General features: G+C 34.5%; 4 protein-coding genes across 8 annotated transcripts; 2 read left to right on the forward strand and 2 right to left on the reverse strand.

The window, feature by feature from the left end:
* Window positions 1-872: 872 nt before the first annotated feature.
* LOC120344133 (alpha-1,3-mannosyl-glycoprotein 2-beta-N-acetylglucosaminyltransferase-like) lies at window positions 873-7,665 on the reverse strand. Of its 5 annotated transcripts, none has more exons than XM_039413220.2 (9): window positions 7,487-7,665; window positions 6,815-6,890; window positions 6,155-6,279; window positions 5,747-5,914; window positions 4,886-4,990; window positions 4,032-4,271; window positions 3,278-3,418; window positions 2,755-2,867; window positions 873-2,203 (listed from the first exon to the last, which is right to left on the reverse strand). In XM_039413220.2, exons 1-9 carry the CDS (start codon window positions 7,649-7,651, stop codon window positions 1,933-1,935), a joined length of 1,404 nt encoding a protein of 467 aa, XP_039269154.2. In that variant the 5' UTR covers window positions 7,652-7,665; the 3' UTR covers window positions 873-1,932. The 5 variants fall into 5 exon arrangements, with proteins under 5 accessions (XP_039269154.2, XP_077968657.1, XP_077968656.1 ...); XM_078112531.1 differs by having other exon boundaries at window positions 6,812-6,890; XM_078112530.1 differs by having other exon boundaries at window positions 6,812-6,953.
* A 16-nt stretch (window positions 7,666-7,681) lies between these two features.
* On the reverse strand, window positions 7,682-10,530 carry LOC120344132 (U3 small nucleolar RNA-associated protein 4 homolog). Its single transcript, XM_039413216.2, has one exon. The coding sequence runs from the start codon at window positions 10,496-10,498 to the stop codon at window positions 8,339-8,341; it is 2,160 nt and encodes a 719-aa protein (XP_039269150.2). The 5' UTR covers window positions 10,499-10,530; the 3' UTR covers window positions 7,682-8,338.
* Window positions 10,531-15,242: 4,712 nt separating this feature from the next.
* LOC120344958 (mitochondrial import inner membrane translocase subunit Tim9-like) lies at window positions 15,243-16,185 on the forward strand. The gene has a single exon (XM_039414306.2). It carries the CDS (start codon window positions 15,293-15,295, stop codon window positions 15,578-15,580), a length of 288 nt encoding a protein of 95 aa, XP_039270240.1. The 5' UTR covers window positions 15,243-15,292; the 3' UTR covers window positions 15,581-16,185.
* Window positions 16,186-16,315: 130 nt separating this feature from the next.
* LOC120344957 (nondiscriminating glutamyl-tRNA synthetase EARS2, mitochondrial-like) lies at window positions 16,316-21,863 on the forward strand. Its single transcript, XM_039414305.2, has 12 exons — window positions 16,316-16,459; window positions 16,917-16,982; window positions 17,092-17,269; window positions 17,592-17,699; window positions 18,583-18,768; window positions 19,118-19,313; window positions 19,811-19,987; window positions 20,355-20,470; window positions 20,638-20,740; window positions 21,069-21,190; window positions 21,464-21,599; window positions 21,676-21,863. The coding sequence occupies exons 1-12, from the start codon at window positions 16,327-16,329 to the stop codon at window positions 21,787-21,789; spliced, it is 1,635 nt and encodes a 544-aa protein (XP_039270239.2). The 5' UTR covers window positions 16,316-16,326; the 3' UTR covers window positions 21,790-21,863.
* Window positions 21,864-21,961: the final 98 nt, after the last annotated feature.

The following is a 21,961-nucleotide window of genomic DNA, read 5'->3' on the forward strand; positions in this document are numbered from 1 at the left end:
GTCTTGCTATCGACTAGGTCAAAAAAAAAATTGCGTCATTGACTAGGTCTTATTTTAAGAGTCGGGCTTATATTAAAATCGTTTTTAAAATTCGGACTGGGTCTTATTTTCGGGGAAGTTCAGTAGTTCACGCTTGCAACAATCATGCTTTAAAACCAAGCAGGGGCGGTACGATTCAGCCTCCTACTCTTAATTTGTGATTTACCGCATAAATCTTTGACGAATGTTTTCTTTGGCATGTAAAATTTTGAATAGGATAAAGATAAACTGTTCAACTTTATCAACGGTTCAACCATCTTGAACAATCAAGATTAAACTAACAAACCTTGTACAATATATCACAAGAGCAGCTAGTTGGTCAAGGCAAACGAAGAGCATTTAAACACTGCGGAATTTGAACAAAATCGGCACAATGCTCGAATTACATGCTCACTTATTTGAAAACCCAAAGCGTCCTTGTGGTTCCATTTCCATTCCTGCCAATATTCCTATCGGGCGAACATTTTTATTAACAAATGGCGATTAAAGAGTTTTCAAGGCAGTGTTCCGTGGGAGACATTACAAAATACGCACAATCAAAAAACTTGAAGAGGTACTGTCCTAATCTCACTGCTGCAAAAGACTTAATTATGTAGATTGCACAATATATTTCAAAAGCACATTGGTAAAACTTTGGGTAGTCCTTGATCAAGATATCTTTTAAATTGCTGAATTGAGAATTATCGGCGATTTGTACAAATACAATCAGAATAAGTACTGGTCTCTAAAAATTTGATCAGATATTAACGATGCCTTGTAACAGTTGCAACTTGGCAAAAGGAGATTTGTAGATAGAATGTACATTAATCATTATATAGAAAAATTTAATAAGATTTTGTTTCTAGCGCATTTATTGATCATATTATAGCAGAGTGGCAAATGAAAATGAATATATTATCTGAGGCGACAGAAGCCTATGCCTAACATAAGTATGATCACTTTCAAAATATATCAACCACCAATTCAATGAAAATGATGAAGAAAAAATTACGTTCAATTACCGGTAGGTTTTCCTCAATAAAAACTGTTCTGGAACTGGGAGAGAATAACTGAACCAACAGGCCTGTGTTGAACAGATGATACCCAATTAACAATGTGTGTTGATTTGAAATTCATGTTGCACATTTTACATTTCATAAATCATATAATATCAACATTCAAAAATATGTCTTAAACAGTGCATGTATATGATTATCGATAATACGCAGATAATAAAAATTTCCTCACTTCACACCTTGATAAAATTAACTTCTTCACTCAGTAATACAGAGATGCCATAAAAAGTAGAAGCAAAGATGGATATAATTTTGAATTCTGTCGGAATATTTCATACAAAATCGAGGTCTTCTATACCATTTCTATATACGAAGACAAATGTATTTATATCTTCAAGAGTACTTTCGTTGGCACATTTTAAAACAGTAAAAATAAAGCACACCAAATAAAGCATAAGCCATTTGATACATTTCTACCTTTGGCGTGACCCAAAATGAATATTTTGATTGCACATAACACTATTCAATACGGTTTCACAATCTCTCGAAGACGTTCAAATTCTAAGTAAAGAGTATGTTATATAGACACGATTTGGGGGGGGGTCGGTAGGTGTTTTTAGGTATGACCGAATTGCCCCTAGGGATTGTCACAAAATGACTTGCAACTACGACCTTTGCTCTTGAATATTATTCTCCTAATTGTGCTTAATATAAATAATTCAGGAAATTTTTTATTTCAAAATGGTAGAAAATCGCATGGCAAACAATCAAATCGCAACGCATGACAATGGCTAAAACATTCCCACTCGGATAATTCGGCATTTAAAATTTGAGTATTATTGCAACTGATACTGCATACATGAAACAATGTTGACCAATACCACTCAAACGCTAAAAATCATGACCAGCTTTCAACATAACCAGTCCAATCTACAGGAGGAGCAAGATAAACTCTTCTACCTCTGAAAATAGTGGTTACAATACCCATATATGCTGTCCTTGGCACCCCTTTTTTAAAATCGGACATAAGTCCAAGCTCCTTAGCAAAAGCTTTAAAAGTATGTGACATTGTGTATTCAATTCGAACTTCACGAGAGTCTGGATCTTTATTTTCTTTAAGATCGCTGATTCGAAACAGTGGAAGGTTGTATACTTTATCTTTGAAAGATCTTGAAATATAAAAAAAAAGAAATGCAAGTCTACTAATCATGAATAAAGAGAGGAAAAACTCTAAAATGAGGTAGGAAATTATTGTCAAAACACATGATTTAGAATCGTGTAGAAAAAGAGTTTTTTTTGTGAGCTATTAGTCAAGTATAACATCACACCAGTTGGGAATTATATACAGATTAATATTCAATTCGGAGAAACCGCATATATCTAAATGCACAAAAAAAAACAAAGCCTGACCACTTAGACAACGAATTAGCGTAAGTATATGGCTTCTGCATGTCAGAATATTGTTGCATGTTAGATTTTAATTGATGCCATTTCGGCAGAGGGTAGAACAGTACAGCTTTTAAATTATTTCACAAATATAATATAAAGATTAGTCGGAATGTTATCAGACAAGCAAATATAAAACACATCTCCCTAACCGTTGGTTGGTAATTACTAATAGAGCGGCTTGACAAAACATTACTTACTATCTTATACATTCATAATTAATATAAAATAGAACCTTTGAGCTTGAATAGACTTCAATAAGGTAAAAACATACTTATCATAATTATCTTTAACGAGGTACGAGAGATCTTTTGTCGACCAGTCGACTGGAAATTCATTTAACTTGATATATTTCAAGTGAGTATCAAAGAACTGTCCAGCACTGACCTGTACAAACATAAAGCTCAATTTACTCACAATGGAAATAAAATAAATGAATAATGAATAGGATCTTATTAGTAGAACAATACTGGCTTATAGGTACTTACAAACACAAACTTATAAATAAACAAGGAAGCAATATTAAAATATATGGACACAAAGGCTAAATGACCTCATTGCTGTATGAATGTCCGCGAAATTCCAACAATAACTTAAAAGTATTGAACTGAATGATATATGAAGGTGTGCCCATTAACTATAAAAATCAGCAAAAATTGGGGCAAAACATAAAGACCCAAAGGACCCAAAAAAATACAATAAACAGTAGCGTTTTAGAACTATAATAACAACCTTAAAATAACAACCACACCAATTTAGCAAAAGACCCATGAGTTCAATATGCATTTGATAATTACCCCTTTTCTTCCAAATGTTGAAGTTCTTGATACCTCAGGCCTTATGCACGATCTTCCTTTCCTTTGTTCAGGTTCTCTCATCCAGTCATCCCAAAATGCCTGTGGCCATTTGGAAACCAATTCTTCTTCCCATAGACTTCTCTGAATATATAATATTTTGATTTTAATAAAATATAAAGCCATACTGTCCTTAACAGAGGCCTTTTTAGTGACCTTAATAAATTCAAAATTAGTATCAAAGTATATCACAAGATTCATATTTTTAAAAATACGACTCTTATGAGTCAAATATGACTCAGAAACAGAACCCGCGCAAACTTTCACTGATATCTCACAGTATGTAAAGAGCTAATATTTTTGAAAGGACTGAATTTTTCCGGTTCTGCATTGCCTAGCAAATTTAGTACACCCTGGGTCAGGTGTTGGGCATAGGTGTTGAGCCCAAGACGTGTAACCTGTGATGCCAGAAAATGCTAATGTTTAACCCCAGGACATCTGTATTCCACAGTAAAAAAAATGATTATCATCGGCATCACAGTGAGTGACCATGAAAATCATCTTTGGCAGAGTCAACAATGTACCAACAAGTCTAGCAAAATCTGAAATCATAAACTATTTTTATAAACTTTTTAAAATTCCTTCTATATTATGTGTAGAAAGAGTTGAAGCAAACCTGAATCGGAAAGATGATACAATTACCCTCTCAAGCTAAATGTTTTCATCGATGACATTCATTCTCAATCAAGCCACTTACTTTTAAAAGCCAACCCAATCCAGGGAAAAAATCTGTTCTATATAATAGTTCTGCTCCTTTTTCTGTTGCATCAACTTGTGACGTTTTACCATTATCATTCCATGCAGATGCGCACCATAATGTTTGATCCTTTTTCATAAGTTCATGCATTTCTTTAAAATAAGACAAAAAATCTGGAGCAATTTCGATGTCATCTTCTAATATTATAATTGAATCAGCAGATGGAAAATGGTGAAAAGCCTGTTTAAAATAAAACATTAAAGAAATTTTATACGCCGCTCATTCGTGCCGTCATGCTCAGAACAGAGGCCCTGTACAAGAACCCATTGATATCTGATGATATGTAGGGAGTTACTATCTTTGTAAAGATTGGTCATTTTGACTACCCAATTTTAATTGGGTGAGGTGGTGGACACAGGATTGAAATCTCACTAGCTGGTTGTAGTAAATATGCGTAGATTTGATTTCAAGTTGTCAATAAATGATTGAATGAGAGTTTGATTTTAGAAGTAACATGAGTTTACATCAGATAGAAACTTTAAGTCTTAGGGTCATTGTCACTCATATTTATCCATTTCACTGTTGTTCTACCATGGCTCTGAGTTTCGGACTCAGATTGTCTAACTCAAACGACCAGAAGCATGGCTTGAGACTCGAGATGGTAGTGACTCGAATTGGGACTCGAACTCAAATTTGCAGAGACTTTATTGACTCGGATGATCTATAACTGGACTTGACTCTTGAATTAGAGAGTTGTATCTGACACTATTAACTACCAGGCCATTGTGTCTAGGTGAGTACTTCATAAAATAAGACAATTTCGACTGAGGTGAAGTAAAAGTTTAATAAATCACCTGGTTTATAGCAAATTTGTAATGTGAAGCAATTTTATAATATCCAACCAGATTGCTTTTCACTCCCTGAGGCACAGGTTCAGGATCGTGTTTTACAAATGTTATCTGAATAGAGAAATAAATATTATAATCACACTATACTAATATTGCTTAATATTTAAAAACATGAAAATGCTTTCCTATTTATTAAAGCTCAAAAATCGGACCTCCTGAAGTATGCGCACCAAGATAGCGCACATCCTGAACTCAGGTTGTGTACAAGGTTAGGGTTCAGGTTGTGCGTCATCTTGGTGCGCATACTTCAGGAGTACCCAAAAATCATATCAACACATAAATGACCAAAGGTAAATTCGAAAAAATATTTCAAATATATTCTAAAATGGTTTACATTTAACAGGGAAACCGGAAGAAATCCTTCTGAATATATTCAGTCTCTGTTTATGTATATGTAATCAAGTCCAAGCATCTAGAACAAATAACTGTCTACCTAATCTCATATCTGACATAGACTGTGAACCGAGCAAGAGACTTGGTTGCCCTATGATTGAACAGTCTTATCGACTTTACTTTCTGCCAGGATAATTATGTAAATCCTATATGCACGTAAGAGGTCAGATAAACCGTTGTTTATGTACCGGTATGGATTCCCTATTGTTTACAGTGTCGAAAGTTGAAAGAAGTCCATTTTTGTATGACCACCTGATATCAAATTTTCCATTAATATTTTAGAAGAAAATATTCCAAAAATTAAGAGTTCACTATATCAAAGATAATGTACTTTAAATTGATTTTAATGGGACAGCCCTGGTCTAACATTATTCATATTTATATCTGACTAGATTACTTCATAAATTTTTTTACCTTGTCTCCATACCCATTCAAGACATCTGCTGTTGCTTTATCACCACAATCTTGACTGACAATAATAGGAAAGTTATCGACTTGAGATCCCCGAACAGAAAATAGTTTGTCCAGGCAACGAGAGACTGAAGGACGATTGCATGCAGTAATCATAATTGGAATCATAAACTAGAAAATACATTTTATTAGATTATTTGAGATATGAATCAAAGTGATAGAACGTCCAAAATTACGAATTCCATGCAAGCATTATTGCCACTGAGACTCGATGGGACTAAATATATACAATATATTTCACAATATATTTTCACTTCCTCATGTTGAAGTAAGTTTTACAAATTTGAAAATTGCCTATTTCAAACAACATGAAATACATGAGAATATTTCATTTTGAAGATGTAGTTATACCTCATCATTATCATCTTTGACGTTCTGAATTTTCTCCGCTACATTTTCTTGAATATCAGGGGGTTCCGTTTTCAGAGTGGAAGTTGTTTTGATTAGCGTGGGGTGAGGTGCTAAGATTTCTTGATCTGAAATAAGTTTTGAAATTTGAGTATCATAAATTTTTGTGGTTGTGATGACCAAGGGATTAACTAGGATGTAGGATTTACATATTTATCCATGAAAGGGAGAAAGCAGAAAGCTTAATTATATGGCGAGCCACGGCCTCTCATCTGGTTACCAGCTCATGTCAGGCAAGAGATCAGTTCGCCAGTTCTTTGTTTCAGATGCATGGACTTCATAGTGGAAAAAAGCGGAAAGGAGCCCAGCAACTATATCGCACATAATTTTCCCCCACAGGATTCAAAACTGTGAATCCCCTCAAGGTAATCAGAGGTGCAGTGGCAAGCATATTCCTAACGCTTAGCACTAGCCGATGATGGTTAAAATAGTGGGTTCAAATACCATGCCCATCACCTCACCAGAAAGATTCCAGCTTTCCAAATTATAGCAGCCTTTTACTTAGCATTAGTTACATAACACTAATGGTTTGTAACATAACATCACTTGGCAAGTGAAAATTCATAGGCCTACAAACTGTATGCCTACGTTTCATGTTACCTAGACTAATTTGTTTCGCTTCTAATGCATTCTGTGCCGATACTTCTGATCTCATCTTGTCAAGTAAGATGTTTTTGTGCTGCAAAATACCAACTTTCAATTTTTCCAATAATACTTGATTATCATGGACCAAATTGGTAAGCTGCCAAGAGAAAGAAGTCTGTGAATATAAACTCAATAAGATAAAATTCAACAGAAATGTTTTTCATTTGAATTCGAACACATCCAGAAGTGCTGCATGACTACAATGACATGAGTTGTAATAAAATAGATAGGCAATGCTTAATGGGAAAATTCTGGTCCTTTAAAATAAACTAGGTCTTCACATATCATTGGGCAGTTGTGTAGAGTCTGGTTTAAAGCATAGGGCACCGCAACTCTTGAGGCCGGCCCTGAAGCTAGGTAGAAAGAAATTGAACAGAGATTGATTTTGTGGCAAAAACACCCAATAACACCTGGATCCCCGTTTTTATATAAAAATTTATTGGTCCGAGTTGGAACACAGGGGTTCAACTCGTTGGAATTTAGATGAAAATTGATTTATATCGTTTGCTGCTATAAATATATATTTATTTCTCCTACGATAAAATCATAAGGCTTACAAGTAAGCAAGTGAAAACAAAATCCTGACCATGACAAAACATAATTTTGAATAGTAATACAAAAAATATAAACCTTCATAATCTTTTCTTTTACTTTCAGCTTTTCTTTTACATCGGACAGCCCAGCCCGAGATAAATTTTGTACTCGTCCCACTCCAACAAAGTAAAAGAGCAGCCAGAGTGATATGATTGCAAAACACACAAAAACCAGGTAACTTCGTATTGAAACAATCCTCATGATTTTATTTTAGTATGGTAATTTTCTAGATCTAAAAAAAAATTTCGCAGTTGATGGTGCTGATATGACCAACCATACAGCTCAAAATATTTACCAGTGAAAGAACTCCATTGACATTTCTATTGCATAATGGTATAATACACAACAGTTTAGATATAGAGCATACCAATAATGCCACATCACAAGAGAAAATGATGATTTCAAATATTATCAATCACAAATAGGATTTTTTGAACAGCACCACGGATGAAAATTCAAATTGTTAAGGATAAATCAAATACAGTTTCATTTATGCAATGTCAAAAATAGTATTCTATTCCGTTAATCTATATGATGTTTTTCAAGTTCTCTTAATACTCAAAGCAGATTGAAATTCGTAACAAATATCACAAATTTTAATACCTTCCAATTGAAAGTTTTACGGAAATAGAGAGCGTTTTGGCCAAAATACAATATCGAAAAATTTTATATCTCAAAACAATGGATAAGACTTTGTAAGTTGTGACCAGTCCAATAATAAAAATGTAAGCATAAGACAAATGGTCAATGCTACTATAGGCCTATAAAACGATTTTTTTAACAACACAAATTAAAGTTTCGAGTCTATTATCTATTCCGTTTAATAGATTTATCCAAGATTTCAAGTTGTCCAGGTCAACTGCATGATGACAACGATTCTTGCACAGATTATGTTCCAAATTTTTTTTGATACAGAGTAGGTGGTAAATTATCAAAAATATCATGCCATGGTCTTTCAAGAACAAAAATAGATGAACCACCATCAATGAACGAAGCATGCAACAACTGTTCAAACTTGTCACAGCATTTGACTGGATTTTCCAACATTTTTCTCCTATTTCTGAGTTCAGCTGCATATTCTTTGCTTTGCTCAACGGCATTTTCTGATCTTTCCTTTTCATGAGAAATGATCTTTTTCAAAATACCAGACGAAGTATTCAGGAAGTATAAAGCCTTTTGAGAAGACAAAAGGATAATATCAGGAGCATCCGCGTTGAACGAAATATTTATTATCGGAGATGTATTCCATTTTCCAAGCTTTTTCGGCCTTTTGGTATATTTGCACGGAAACTCAATTAAATTGAGTGAAACAGAATTTGCTTCTCTGGACCATTTTGTGTATGATTTCATGTCAGCATCATATTCTATTACAGCATGATTCTGGTATGCAACTATAAGTTTGGTAGAGGATGGTTTAAAAGAAATGGCAGTAGGTGAGCTATCTTGACTGGGCAACGTGCATCGAATCTCTGGTTTTTCTAAGTCATAGATTTTGATATTATCATTCAAATCTACAGCTGCAAAGAGTTCATTGGTGGCACTAAATAACACAGCGGGTACATTAAGGATACTATCGGTTTCATTTTTGAATACGTGAGCTACGTGAACGTGGCCATCAGGTTCTAGTTTTATGACAAATATTTTACCGTTCGATGCTGAAGTTATCAAATATTCAGAGGCTGGAGTGAATGCAATCGCTAATGCAGATTTAATCCACATAATAGGAATTTTATTTAGAGATATTTCAGAAGGTGTTTCTTTTCCCCATTGTAGCCTGAAAAGCCTAAATGATGATTGAGATGAATATGCAACCCAATGGCCGCATTTTGAGATGGCAGAACATGTGATATCATCAAATTGACTTGCAGGCATTTTTATTTGAAGAACAATGGCTGGATCCTGTTCTAAATCAATTTTTTCTCCAGCTTCACCATTCACCCGACGTGGAGTTGCAATTCTCCATATATCCAAATGTTTTGGATACTGGAACAAAACCAATCTTGGGTTTTCAGCTATATGAACAACGCTTTTATGGGGAAAATCAACCATTCTTTTAATTTTAGTAAAGTCCCCTTTTTTGATATTGCAAAGCAAAATATTAGTATCCACACCTCCCGATACTAAATAATTTCCTACGATTGCGAGTGCACGGACATCATGAGTATGTTTTTGCAAGGTTGCACCTAGAACCCAAGAGTCTACAGTTGTTGCTGAAGACGGATCATCTTCGCCCACCATTGCAGATGAACAATTAATAGCTAAAACTCGTGAATCAACACCAGATGCATAAACAACTTTTTCATCATGAGAAACACAGAGGGACAAAACATCAGCACGATGATTTTGAAATGACTTCAGTAATGTAGTATTTTTGCAATTCCAAAAATTTACTTTACCAGTTGAATCGCCGCTCACAATCGTATTGTTACTTAAAATCTTGACAGCCCATACGATCGTGTTTTTACTTCTAGAACTTTCCAAGTTTATTCTCTGCATAGCATGACCGCTTTTGTAACTCCAGATTCTTATAACACCCACAGATCCAGAGACTAAGACATCATTGTCTGGATGAAAAGCACAGGAGAGAATCCTCCCCTCTTGCTTATCAAATGATTTTTCAAATGACAAACTGTTTTTCTCACAATTGTAGATTTTTAAACTTCCATCTTCACAGCCAGCTGCAATGACTCCTTTTTTATTTCCTACAGCAAGGCACCAAACAGCTCCACCATAACTATCTTCTGTTCGCTTGATAGTTCCTTTTACTAAATCATATTCACTGATTATTCCTTGTAGTTCTGCAGAAAATAGTCTACCATTATACCATGCAATATCTTCTAAATGACGAGTAGAAGATGCTGGAATAACCATATACTTATAAAAACCAGTCTTCGTACATCTGATGAGGTCGATAGCTCCATTTTCTCTCCCAACTGCTAACAATTTTTGTGAAGCAGTACCTTCAGACGATTCATAACTAGCGATGCATTGTATAGTGCATGGAGTGTACTCGAACAACTGGCATCGATGAACAGCAAATTCACCCATTTATATAGACTTAATTCTAACTGAAACATAAGGAATGGGATAAGAATTATAAATTATAAACAAAAATACCTACGGTAATAATAAACTAAGCATATAATTTATGCGTTCATGTATATCCAATCCATCTATATTTCAGTGGGGCACAATTCTCTGATTCTAAGATGTCGCAAAATTTGGTTACCTATTTGTGTCTGAAACGAGAGCGTCTGGCACAACGGCAGATGCGTCAGATCGCACTAAGCTTGTCTCAGTAATAATTTAAATCAATACCAATATGAGTCTGCCGTCAAGTGACCAAAACGCTACAGTAAAATTTTTTTCCTCCTGTAAATTAGATTATGGAATCCTATGGTGACGTTTTTAGACTGCGCTTTTTTTTAGTTTATTGCGCAGTGCCAGATTGCAGTTTTGCAAGTGCAGTTTCAAGTATTTTGAGGCGTCTAGAGCTGCCGCAAAACCATGGCGGGATTTCCAAACCATGGCCGCTATGACCAAACCTACGGCCCTGACTTTTTAGCTGCCACAAACCAATAGCGGGCTGCCGTTGTTACGGCAGCAAATCGAATACCACCAATTTTGCTGCCGTTACCACGGCATGTCGGCTGTAAAAGCAGGGCTGCCCCTTATGGAGATAAATATTGGGTAAGTTGGAACGCTTTTCTTATGAATACAGTTTTGATGTATTTGGGGTTAGGTTTAAGTAAATATAATTCTGCATGATAAACTAAAATATTGTACATGACTTTGTAAATATACCGGTAATCGTGCGATAAAACCATGGCAAGAGACGCCGCGGTACGTTCGTGGCAGGAGCTGTCATGAAGTGCTGAAGTGGTAAGAACTGCGCCTCCCAGCCTCCCGTTTTGAGTCCATATGAAGGCCGACTCCAGGGGTCGGCAACCTTTTGTCGCCCGCGGGCCAAAATTAAGGGTTGCAGCTGCAAGTCATTGGCGCACCGGACATATTTCTATAAAGTTGAAAACCGAACGAATGATACTTTTTATAGTAAAAATCAAGCAGTGATACATCTCTCGAATAGAATATAGATTTTATTTCCTCTTTGCATTGCATCTCAAAAAGTTCCATTTGAATATTTTCAGCGCCATGGAACCCTTTGCGCTTAGCATCAACATTTCTGCGTTTTGTTGCCATTTGTCTAATTACAATTAAATTATAGTTAAACGAGTAATTGTGAATTTTATACTCGTTAGATTATAATATAATTTAGTCTACACGTGTCTCACAATGAATTCTGTTACTCAAAGAATAATCGTCAAAACAGCTGTTTTGTTACTATAATTCAGTGACCAGTCGCGGATTATACTACTCCGTAGGTTGCCGACCCCTGGCCTACACCAGTACACTGTCTCGTAAAGGAGGGAGGGGTTTGCACTCACTGTTATTATTGATGTCTTTTAATGTGGGGGCGTGGGGGCTATTCTTGGAATCAGAGAACTGTATTTGATAGTGTTGAAATTATCACAACAGCATACAGTCAATCAATTATTAATTAAGTAGTATAATATGTAATTTAAAAAAAAACGTATTAATAGATTAATATTATGTGTATAATTCTTCATAATTTTTCTGTCTGGCATTATTTAGTTCCCTTCCAGCTGAATACTGGAATATTTCTTTCAATAAAATCAAAAACTAATCAAAATATTCACGATTCATATATAACTTGCGTGACTGACAAATTTAGATTCTATTTCACACACGGCAATACGCATAGTTCATTTCCAGCAATACTACTTACGGTTTCATTTTACTGTTGAAAATCCCTCTCAATTTTCACTGGAAACATACTGACATACGACAATACAATCTCTTACCATGCTGATTTGCCAAACAGTCGTTGAGTTACACAGTGACATGCAAGCTCATCGATGGAAATAAGACTGGCAAAATTAGGAATACGCTAAATATGAAAATCTTTTCCTTACTCGCCGCGCTGACTTGCTTCATCGCGGGTCCGCTGTGTAGCACAGCTCATTAGGAACAGCGGGTTGCGTTTACAAACAGCAAGGACGCATGGAATGGCGCATTATCAACGAGGTCGCATTAGGCTGACACACTATTAAGTTCATCCATAACAACAATTCATTCATCCATATTACTATTATTGGTAATGGATAGGATTTACACATTTATCCCGGGGAAGAGGAAAGCCGATAATTTATAAAAAATCGTTCCATATAGAATTATTAGATTGAATAGGCTTACGGCTATTGTATAAGATCGGTTTCATTCCATCTTCTGATAAGGAGCTTCACGACTTACCCGTAGCCTTTGCCCGTAGCAAAGCTCTAAACAAGTTTTGTCGCTTGATTGTGACATCGCCCAAACTTGATGAGACGTAGAATTACACTGCTGATATATTTTGCCGAGTACTTTTTTGATTTAAGGAACAGCGCATTGGGAACAATTCTGACAATTCATTCCCCCATTTTAATACACTGTTTTCGTGGTATATATATATGACTTGATTTTTATTTGAGTAATCTGTACCAGGCTCTGAACGAGCAGTCGCTGGTATGCAGACAACTATTGTGCCTCCTGTGAAGAAAAAAAATCTTTCATTTAGCTTAGGACTTATAAAATTGAATACAGCTGTCGGACAAGAATATTATCATCTTCTAATCGCGTGTTCAATAACTTCTCTTCGAACAAGGCTCTATCACAAACAAGGAGGTACTATGTTATAAGAAGAATCCAATTTTTTCAATTTATATATTTCATCGGTGTCAGCCTTGGTGACCTTACCGGTCTTGTATACTGGCCCTCACAAATAATGATAACCAATTATTACTGAATTATTATTTTTTTGTTTCTGTTGCTTCAAATGTTTCAAGTGTTGACATTATTTGGGAAATAAAATCTCTATCCATATGAACATATTTGTCATGTGAGAAGAATAGTATCACACTTTTTATGAAATTCTTTTGAAGAACAAGAAGTTTTTTCTTTTTTGTGGTTTTATTTATTTGATGAACAAAAGGACCGCGCCATTGAGCAAGAATATTACCCCATCTTCCTTTTAATTTATTGTAATTAATTGATTGTAACGGTGTGATAACTATGACAATGACTAAAATAGTGGATACGGCAACATTAACTGAGGACAATATAGTGTGTCATAATATCTTGAAAATCTAGTCCGAGCAACATAGGCAAAGACATACTTACATTTTTGTGAAATGACAGTATTCATATATATATATGATGATCATATCCGTATATACTATTGTTTAATTTAATTATCGCCATAACCAGTGGCGTAACAAGACTCTCGTTCCCCAATATGCCATTACGTGAATATTTAAAAACGTTGCGCATGGGAATTGTCATATCTTGTTACATTACAAATTCTTATTTAATCTTAATTCTTATTTAAGTAAAATGTATAGTAATAGCATTTGTAGCATCCGCTGACAGTTGAATATCAATTCCATATATTCTTCTTCATGCTACCTCATGTCCGTTTCGTGACTCCTTGTTGGTATTTCTTCAGTGCTGGTTCATTGCTATCAAAACAAACGAATACGGATTACAGAGTTCGAGGATACAAAACTTCATATAGGATGTAAAACATACAAAGTTAACAAATATGGAAATCCGATCCTAAGATAACTATTCTGAGTTATTCGAAAGTCTTGTTACACACTGAAACAAATAACTCAATTTTTTTTTGTTAATTCGAAAATCTCTGCGGCAAGTCTGATGATCTTTCACGGCACACTAGTGTATAGAACCGTAAATATATACTACTAGATAGAACCACTGATTATCACGATAACCCGCTTTTGTTTTTAGATGTTAGATGCGCAGCACTTGGAGATATTAGCTAGCTAGCGTCTTGCTGATGTCTGATATCGACCTTGGCGTGCAGCCATGTGGGGGCACTATAGATCAGAGCGCGGCGAATTTCATCTTGTGGAGAAGCATGATGTAGCTTAGCGTTGCAGTGTGCGTAGTAGTAGGATGTTGGTATGGTCCTTGTTTTGTATGTGACGCTATTTTAATTTGCATCCACTTTATTTTAAATACGGTACATAGTTTTTTGTTTTCTCTATTTAAATCCCATTTCCCGCAATATATATATCAATAGTAGAGTAAAAATCCAAATAAATATGAAATTCATACCATTACCATGATGTCAGTAATTTACGGTAATATAAACCATATATGTCCAAAAATGAGTTAATCCACGTATTTAAAATAAAATTATTCGATTCCAAAATAATGATACGAAAATTCCGTTTGGCATTAGAACTTATTTGGCAAAAAAAAAATAATAATTTGCATCTACAAAAACCGCATGCTGCAGACAAGGTACAGATATACATGGTAAATTTATGTAATATAAGTTACCCGTCATATACATGCACCAGGCCAGGGGTATTTTATGTAATTAGGCCTATTGCCCAAATTACCATACGTTACGTTGATTTGGCTGTTTGTGTCGACACACCATCAACTTCATTGTCAATTTTTGTATTTGTAACTCACGTTTTTTACATGAAACGCCTCAGGAGGCTTTTACTGCTGCTCATTGAGTTTCTTTTTACTATTTATAAATATATAATTTGTGTTACTTTTGGTGAACGAGCATGTGCATTGCGTATTATAAACTTTGTTCTCTAGTTTTCCGAGCATATTTGTTTTGTTTGTTACAGCCATTGCCCCACTATACAGCTATACGGCTTATCCGCCTAACCCCTATTTTTATTTTCTTACTCAGATTTATGTATTGGTGCAACTGTAGTGCAGTGCATTAGAGTAAACGAAACAATGGCTGGGGTTCAGGGCATGTCTCAACTGGTTGGACCAGATCAAATGAAACAACTTAAGGAATTTTTAAACACATACAACAAAATAACTGAACAATGTTTTGCGGACTGTGTCAATGATTTTGGCAGTAGGAATGTTTTGTCAAAAGAAAGCACATGTATTTCAAACTGTTTGCAGAAGTATTTGAAAACAACTTCACGTATTGGACAAAGATTTGAGGAACATTTTATAGAGCAAAATGAAGCACTCGCTGCACAAGCAGGGTTTCTAAAGAAGCCTGGCACATGATTATAGCATATATATTGCTGTTTAAATTTCAAATGTGTTAATACATTAATATGAGGTTTTAAATATAGGAAAATGACTAGCGATCGGAATAGGAAATTGTATGTGATTGGATTGAATAAAAATATAATTTTTATGAAATAATTTAAAACATTTTGGGACTAAAGTTTTCTGTTTTATATTGGTATATTTTGAGAGTATATTTCTTGAATTATACATTCATCATCAACACTATTGTTGACACTATTGTGTTCCTCTATTGATATCATGGTTGATTAGTTAAATTGTATTTCAAACAAATCTTTCAAAGTGTCAATGCTATCTGGAGAGAAACTTTTGTGACTTCACTGTGCTCTTCTCAATTGATCAGCTAAGCTGAGTAGCAGTCGTGCTAACAAATGTGGGAATTGCAAATTAAGTATCTATTGTTCTAATTGCTACAATCCATATGAAGTTCCACATCCATGAAATGTATTATGACATTTGTGTTAGATTAGAATGCATAAGGGAGAAAATTTATATACAAAATGTTGCATTCTTGTTGACGTTGATTTTGTGTGTGTCATATTTTGGAGTAACATGTTATATAAATAGGATTTAAACATAGTTACCTACAAAACATTAATTACTTATTTTAGGATTTTGACTTTCTTTCAACCCATTATACTGTGTTAGAAATTATCCAGCTGATTCACAATGCCTTCATCGTTCTGATTGGTTTTCAATTTTTTCAGAATGTTTTATTTGTCATGTTTTACAAATCTTGGCTTCTAAATATCTGTAATCATAGATTTACATGCAAAACTTATCAACGATGTCGTAGATTTTCTATTTCATCTCACCTCTGGAATGTCCGTGTTAGATTTGCACCCTCACCAACAGGTTTCTTTATTTTTAATTGATTTAATATGAACATTACAGTAGATGAATGATGTTTTAGTGATGTTGTGGGTGACTGGAGAGGCAAAAGCTATCGAAAAAATATATGATTATGGTGGCATATTATCTATTAATAAATAACCAACCAAGTCGAGACTTAGCCTGGCGGTGGGCGCCTCGTAGCATGCATTAGGATTATGATTGCCGTTGCAACTTTGAGCCCTGTGCAGGTTTGCAATTTCGATCCCTATGTGGTATAATTATGTGAGAGAGGATTGCTTGACTCCGTAGGGTGGTTCACATGACCGCTGGTCAATTCAATGCATCTGAAACAAAAAATAGTTGCCATTAAGCCATCGGCTTTCCTCTTCTCGAGATTAATATGAAAATCCTATCCCACTCAATATTGTATATATAAATTGTATATCAATATTGTATTATATAAATAATTATTATTCAGGTTTTCTGCATATCGGTGGACTGAGAACTGCTTTACTCAATTACTTATTTGTGAAATCCCAAAAAGGTGAATATTTCTTAGCAATATCTTAATGATTCACCATGTTGTAAATACTAAATAGTAATACTATTTATCACTGAACTAATTGTAAATCATATCTTTAACATTTTTCTAGGTGGTGGTCAGTTTATCATCAGGATTGAAGATACTGATCAATCAAGAATTGTGCCTGGTGTCGTAGAAAATTTATTAAATCAATTAAAATGGGCTGGAATAACACCAGATGAAGGACCAGGAATTGGGGGAGACTTCGGACCTTATGTACAAAGTGAAAGATTGGATATATATGAAAAGTATGTTATGCTAAGCTGAACATTTACTTTAATTGGCGACTACTGTGCTTCAAACAAATTATAATATTTTGATTCATAACAATGCACAATTTCCAGACCGGTTTACCAGTCTTTCAAAAGTTTTGTTGAAAATGATTTGGTTTTCCATCTTCAAATGCATTCATTGCCCATGACATGTTTATGAGGAATTTCATGAATATGAAATTTTCCCTATATCGGTCTTCATCTATAGTCAAGTTATATAGAAAATATCTTAGTAAATAATTACTATGTAACAGTTTTCATAATTGAAATTTTCTAATCTTTTCTTTCCAACATTCAGGTACGCAAATCAACTTTTAGACAATGGAATTGCGTATAAATGTTTTTGCAGTGAAAGAAGATTGGAGATATTGAGAAGGGATCAAATGCAGAGAAAAGAACGTAGTCGGTAGTTGTATATTTATTTTAACATTAAATGTAATGGTATATAGCAGGGGTGGCCAACCTGCTTTTGACTGCGATCGACTATAATCTTCAAAATAGCTGGCGATCGACTGATCGGTAATTAGGTCATAAACAATAAGGAATGAATACTGGATACACAGATAACTGCACACACGCATACAAAAATTTCACCACTGCCATTAAGCTTGGCTCTGCGGCCGCATTCTCAATGAAATTGTCACAAAAATTTGCATTTTTTGTATTCCATTCAATTTGATTATGTAATTGAACCCGGAGTAAATGTTTCATCATATTTTTTAAATTTATTCAAATCATACAATTCTGATCTAGGGCCTGTCTAATTTTTAGTCGTAAGTGTTTCCATTCCCCTCAAAAAAACCTTGAAAAGTACCCATGTATTATGTAAACAGCAAATATTGAATATTCTAAAATCATAAATATTACATGATTGCTCAAACTTGAGTGTGAGTGTCTAATTTCAAGTCCGATTCTTTGCTCACTTGGAATTAGAAAAAAAATGGGCATTCTGATGCCCCTGCTACCGTTGCAAATAAAAATTTATCACACTACTTTTGGATTGAGGCAATAACTTTCGCACAGTGCAGAAATTGTTGTAGGATTGTTTGTCAGTCAAGTACTGACAAACAGTGCATGTACAGTACTGTATTATTCAGGCGTTTTTTTTTAACTGTTTTTTTTTCGGGGGGTATGTTATTATTAAATTTACTCAACATCAGACGCGATCGACTACTCGAGACGTGGCGATCGACGTGTTGGCCACCCCTGGCATATGGGTATAAACACACTTTTATGCTGTTCAACTTTTTAAGGATTTTTTCATGGCATAATATTTTTTGACTTTTCAGATATGACAACAGGTGTAGAAATTTGTCAGAATCCGAGATTGAAGAAAAGCTAGATCTTGGAATGCCTTATGTCTTGCGTCTGAAGCTTCAGAATGATATTAGATCTTTTGAGGATATATTAAATGGTGAGATAAAGCACGATGTTGCCAGTATTGAAGGGGATCCTGTAATATACAAATCAGACAGGTAATTTGTTTACATTTAGTGAAACCTTACTGATATCAGGATGGGATAGGATAGCATTTAGTCCAGCAATCCTCTCACACATAACTATCCTTGCATGGGATTCGAGCAAACCCACGCAGGGTAATCAGAGGGGCAGTAGTGAGCGTATTCCCATCGTTCAGCACGATGCATCGGCAGGCCATATTACTTATTTGATCTGGAGTCCGAGAAAAGTGATTTAATGTGCTAGGCCCCAGAATCTTTCTGGTTTGGCATTGCAAACCCAATAAATTGCACACTGAGTAAGGTGGGCGGCACAGGGTTGTAACCTACGATGGATGCCATTACAAGGTGACCCATTCACATTTAGGTATCCAACATATCATCTGGCAAACATTGTTGATGATCATTTGATGAAAATAACCCATGTATTACGGGGCCAAGAATGGATGATGTCAACTGTGAAACATGTAATGCTATATGAAGCATTCGGTTGGAAACCACCACAATATGCACATCTTCCATTGCTTTTGAATGAAGACGGCAGGAAATTGTCTAAAAGGCAGGTAGGTAGGTGGGTTGATTGATGATATTAGGGATGTGGAGAAAATTTGCAATCGGGTCCTGACTTTTGCCTAAAAATTTTATCTCTTTGACTTAGGGTCAGGAAAAATTTTGATTTCGACACTGGGTTGTAAAAAATTTCGGCTTCACATTCTGACGAAATCAAATTTTGATAACAAAAAATTTTCTTATGCAAGCTGTCTTTCATAGACTTTTTATTACAATTAGTAAAGTTGATATGTTTTGAGTTTGTCTAATATTTCGACATTTTTTACTACTGTTAAAAGTCTGCTATTCTGACTTTGAGAAGTTCAAAATTTCGACTATAACCTGCCAAACTCAGACTCCATAGCTCTGAGCGTTGCAACAAATTATCTGATCAAAAATACTAGAATATTTAATTTGATTTTACTGATAATGTTCATAGGACTTGATCCAGAAATCAATTTTTTACATGTCTTGTACAAATTGAAGGATTAAACATTGTTAAAATTCACAGGGTGATGTGTATGTGGAGCAATATCGTGAGGGTGGATACCATGCCGCATCGATTTTAAATTTTTTAGCTCATTATGGTGCTGGATTCACAGAAAGTTCTGGAATAATATTCGGTGATGAAGTTGCAACTCCAACGAAAGTTTTAGATATAATGGCAAAAGAATTTTCAATGGAAAAGGTTTGACATCATTGTGTAGTCCTTAAAATATCCTGGCTGATTATATCGACTTGGTTTTGATATTGAAGAATTAAATTCTTATCTGGCCTTATTTTCTTATGTAATTAACAACAATTCCAGAAATTGTTTGACAAACGAATAGACGAGATGTTAATTTTGCAATTACTTGAGCTCTGATCATAAATTCTTCCCAAATTGTAGCAAAATAAGGAAATGTCATTTTTTACTCTATAAATTTTAAAACTTCTATGATTTCAATGCAAAAATAGTAATTTAATAATCTGCTGTTATATTCTCTAATTAATTTATTTTTTCAACTTGTATAAAAAATGTAACAAAAAAGATGACAATGATATTATTTTGTTAGGTCGGAGTGAATAATTCAATTGTAAGTTTCTCAAAGCTTGGTGAATACAACTCAACAATTTTAAAGCATTTACTGTCAGATGAAAGAAGCATAAATTGTATGATAGAAGAATTAAGGTAGATGGACTGTTGTTACAGAAAACTTCAAAGTCATGTCTTTGATAATCTTAGTGGGTTAGTGCTTACAGTTCTAATTGCAAACAAATATCTTGGTAGTTTTGTTGTGGATGACCCGTGTTATAATTTGAACTTTATCTTCAACCGCTCTTTTTCTTTGTTTGAAGGAAGTATGTTTTGGAGAAGTATGGAGAAAGCAATATATTGAATAAAATGTCTAATGATGAGCAAAAAAATGAATATATCGATAGAGTTCTCTCAATCAGAAAGGTATTACTTCGCTTATCACTGTCAGGTTCATTTTTATTTTGCAGAATTATTCTGTATGCACTCCATTTATCATACAAGTTGGGATTGTTTCATGTGCCATACTCAGCCATAGCTTAGATCAAGTTTTTGAAAATAGATCCTATCGGTCTAAATAACTATGACTCTTACGATGAAGAATAAATTTCTTTTCGCTGACGCATTATACACATTTATAGTGTTAAATATAATGTGAATGGTCTTCAAACTCATTGAAATTAGTATACTCTGAAGTAGGTTTTCCTTGAAATTCTCAATGACAACAGTCGAAAGCACATATATTTTCATGTAGAATCACATAACAGTTCTCAAGGATTTAATCAGTGAAGAATATAATTATGTTTGGATTCGTCCTTCTATTCCACACGAGGAAATTCAAGAAGATATGATGAAATTTGTTCTAAATATTTGCAGGTGATTTTTATTACATTTTATTGTTTTTGAACGATCTCTTTTCTCATCCATGTATAAACATCTTGATTTTATTGAAATTTGGTCAAAATTCTATGAAAACATTGATAAATTTAAGGTGAGATAAACAGGCTTGTTAATATGGCATTTATCATTTAACTTCTACTGAGCTTTTTTCTTGCTTCACTTAATTATTCATTTTTATAGATATGACACAATGTTTTCATAAAAGCATGTCTATAGCTAAAGTTAATCATTTGCGTTTTCAAATTTCAGTTTTCTAGAAGACATTAATGTTGACGGTTTATCTAAAGAAGTGATCACTCCAAGGATTCGTGATATTCAGGCTAAGGCGAAGTTGAAAATTGCTCCCGCCATGACATTGTTAAGATATTTATTAAGTGGACGGAAAGTAAGTTTATATTTCTATTAGCCATATGACCGAACTTTTCAATCTTCTAATGGAGAACATTTTGCTTTAATTTCAGCAAGGACCTGCAGTTGCAGAAATTATTTGCATTCTTGGAAAAACGGAATCCGTAGCACGATTGAAGAAGATACAACAGTTTCATAATAAATCACCGTCACTGGCAAAAATGTGACAACAACATCTCCTTTTTCTTATCAAAATTCTATTCCATTATGCATTTTTTACTATAAAAAGTACAAACCCAGAGGTTGCATTTTTATATTGAACTTACTAGAAACATAAGGGTGATGTGATAGTTAAATTCAGTTGGATCTTGGCCTACAAATGTACATGGCTATACATGA

Source organism: Styela clava, chromosome 5, assembly GCF_964204865.1.
Source record: "Styela clava chromosome 5, kaStyClav1.hap1.2, whole genome shotgun sequence".
NCBI lineage: Eukaryota > Metazoa > Chordata > Ascidiacea > Stolidobranchia > Styelidae > Styela > Styela clava.

Excerpts from the sequence above, each read along its gene's own strand:
- LOC120344133 (XM_078112529.1), bottom strand. The coding sequence starts at position 7,651 with ATGAGGATTGTTTCAATACGAAGTTACCTGGTTTTTGTGTGTTTTGCA. Across the intron at positions 6,972-7,486 it reads TAAAAGAAAAGATTATGAAG|ACTTCTTTCTCTTGGCAGCT; the intron begins GTTTATATTTTT and ends TTATATTCACAG. Across the intron at positions 2,868-3,277 it reads CAACATTTGGAAGAAAAGGG|GTCAGTGCTGGACAGTTCTT; the intron begins GTAATTATCAAA and ends ATGTTTGTACAG.
- LOC120344957 (XM_039414305.2), top strand. The coding sequence starts at position 16,327 with ATGTTTTACAAATCTTGGCTTCTAAATATCTGTAATCATAGATTTACA. Across the intron at positions 20,741-21,068 it reads GAGTTCTCTCAATCAGAAAG|AATCACATAACAGTTCTCAA; the intron begins GTATTACTTCGC and ends ATTTTCATGTAG. Across the intron at positions 21,600-21,675 it reads ATTTATTAAGTGGACGGAAA|CAAGGACCTGCAGTTGCAGA; the intron begins GTAAGTTTATAT and ends CTTTAATTTCAG.
- LOC120344132 (XM_039413216.2), bottom strand. The coding sequence starts at position 10,498 with ATGGGTGAATTTGCTGTTCATCGATGCCAGTTGTTCGAGTACACTCCA.
- LOC120344958 (XM_039414306.2), top strand. The coding sequence starts at position 15,293 with ATGGCTGGGGTTCAGGGCATGTCTCAACTGGTTGGACCAGATCAAATG.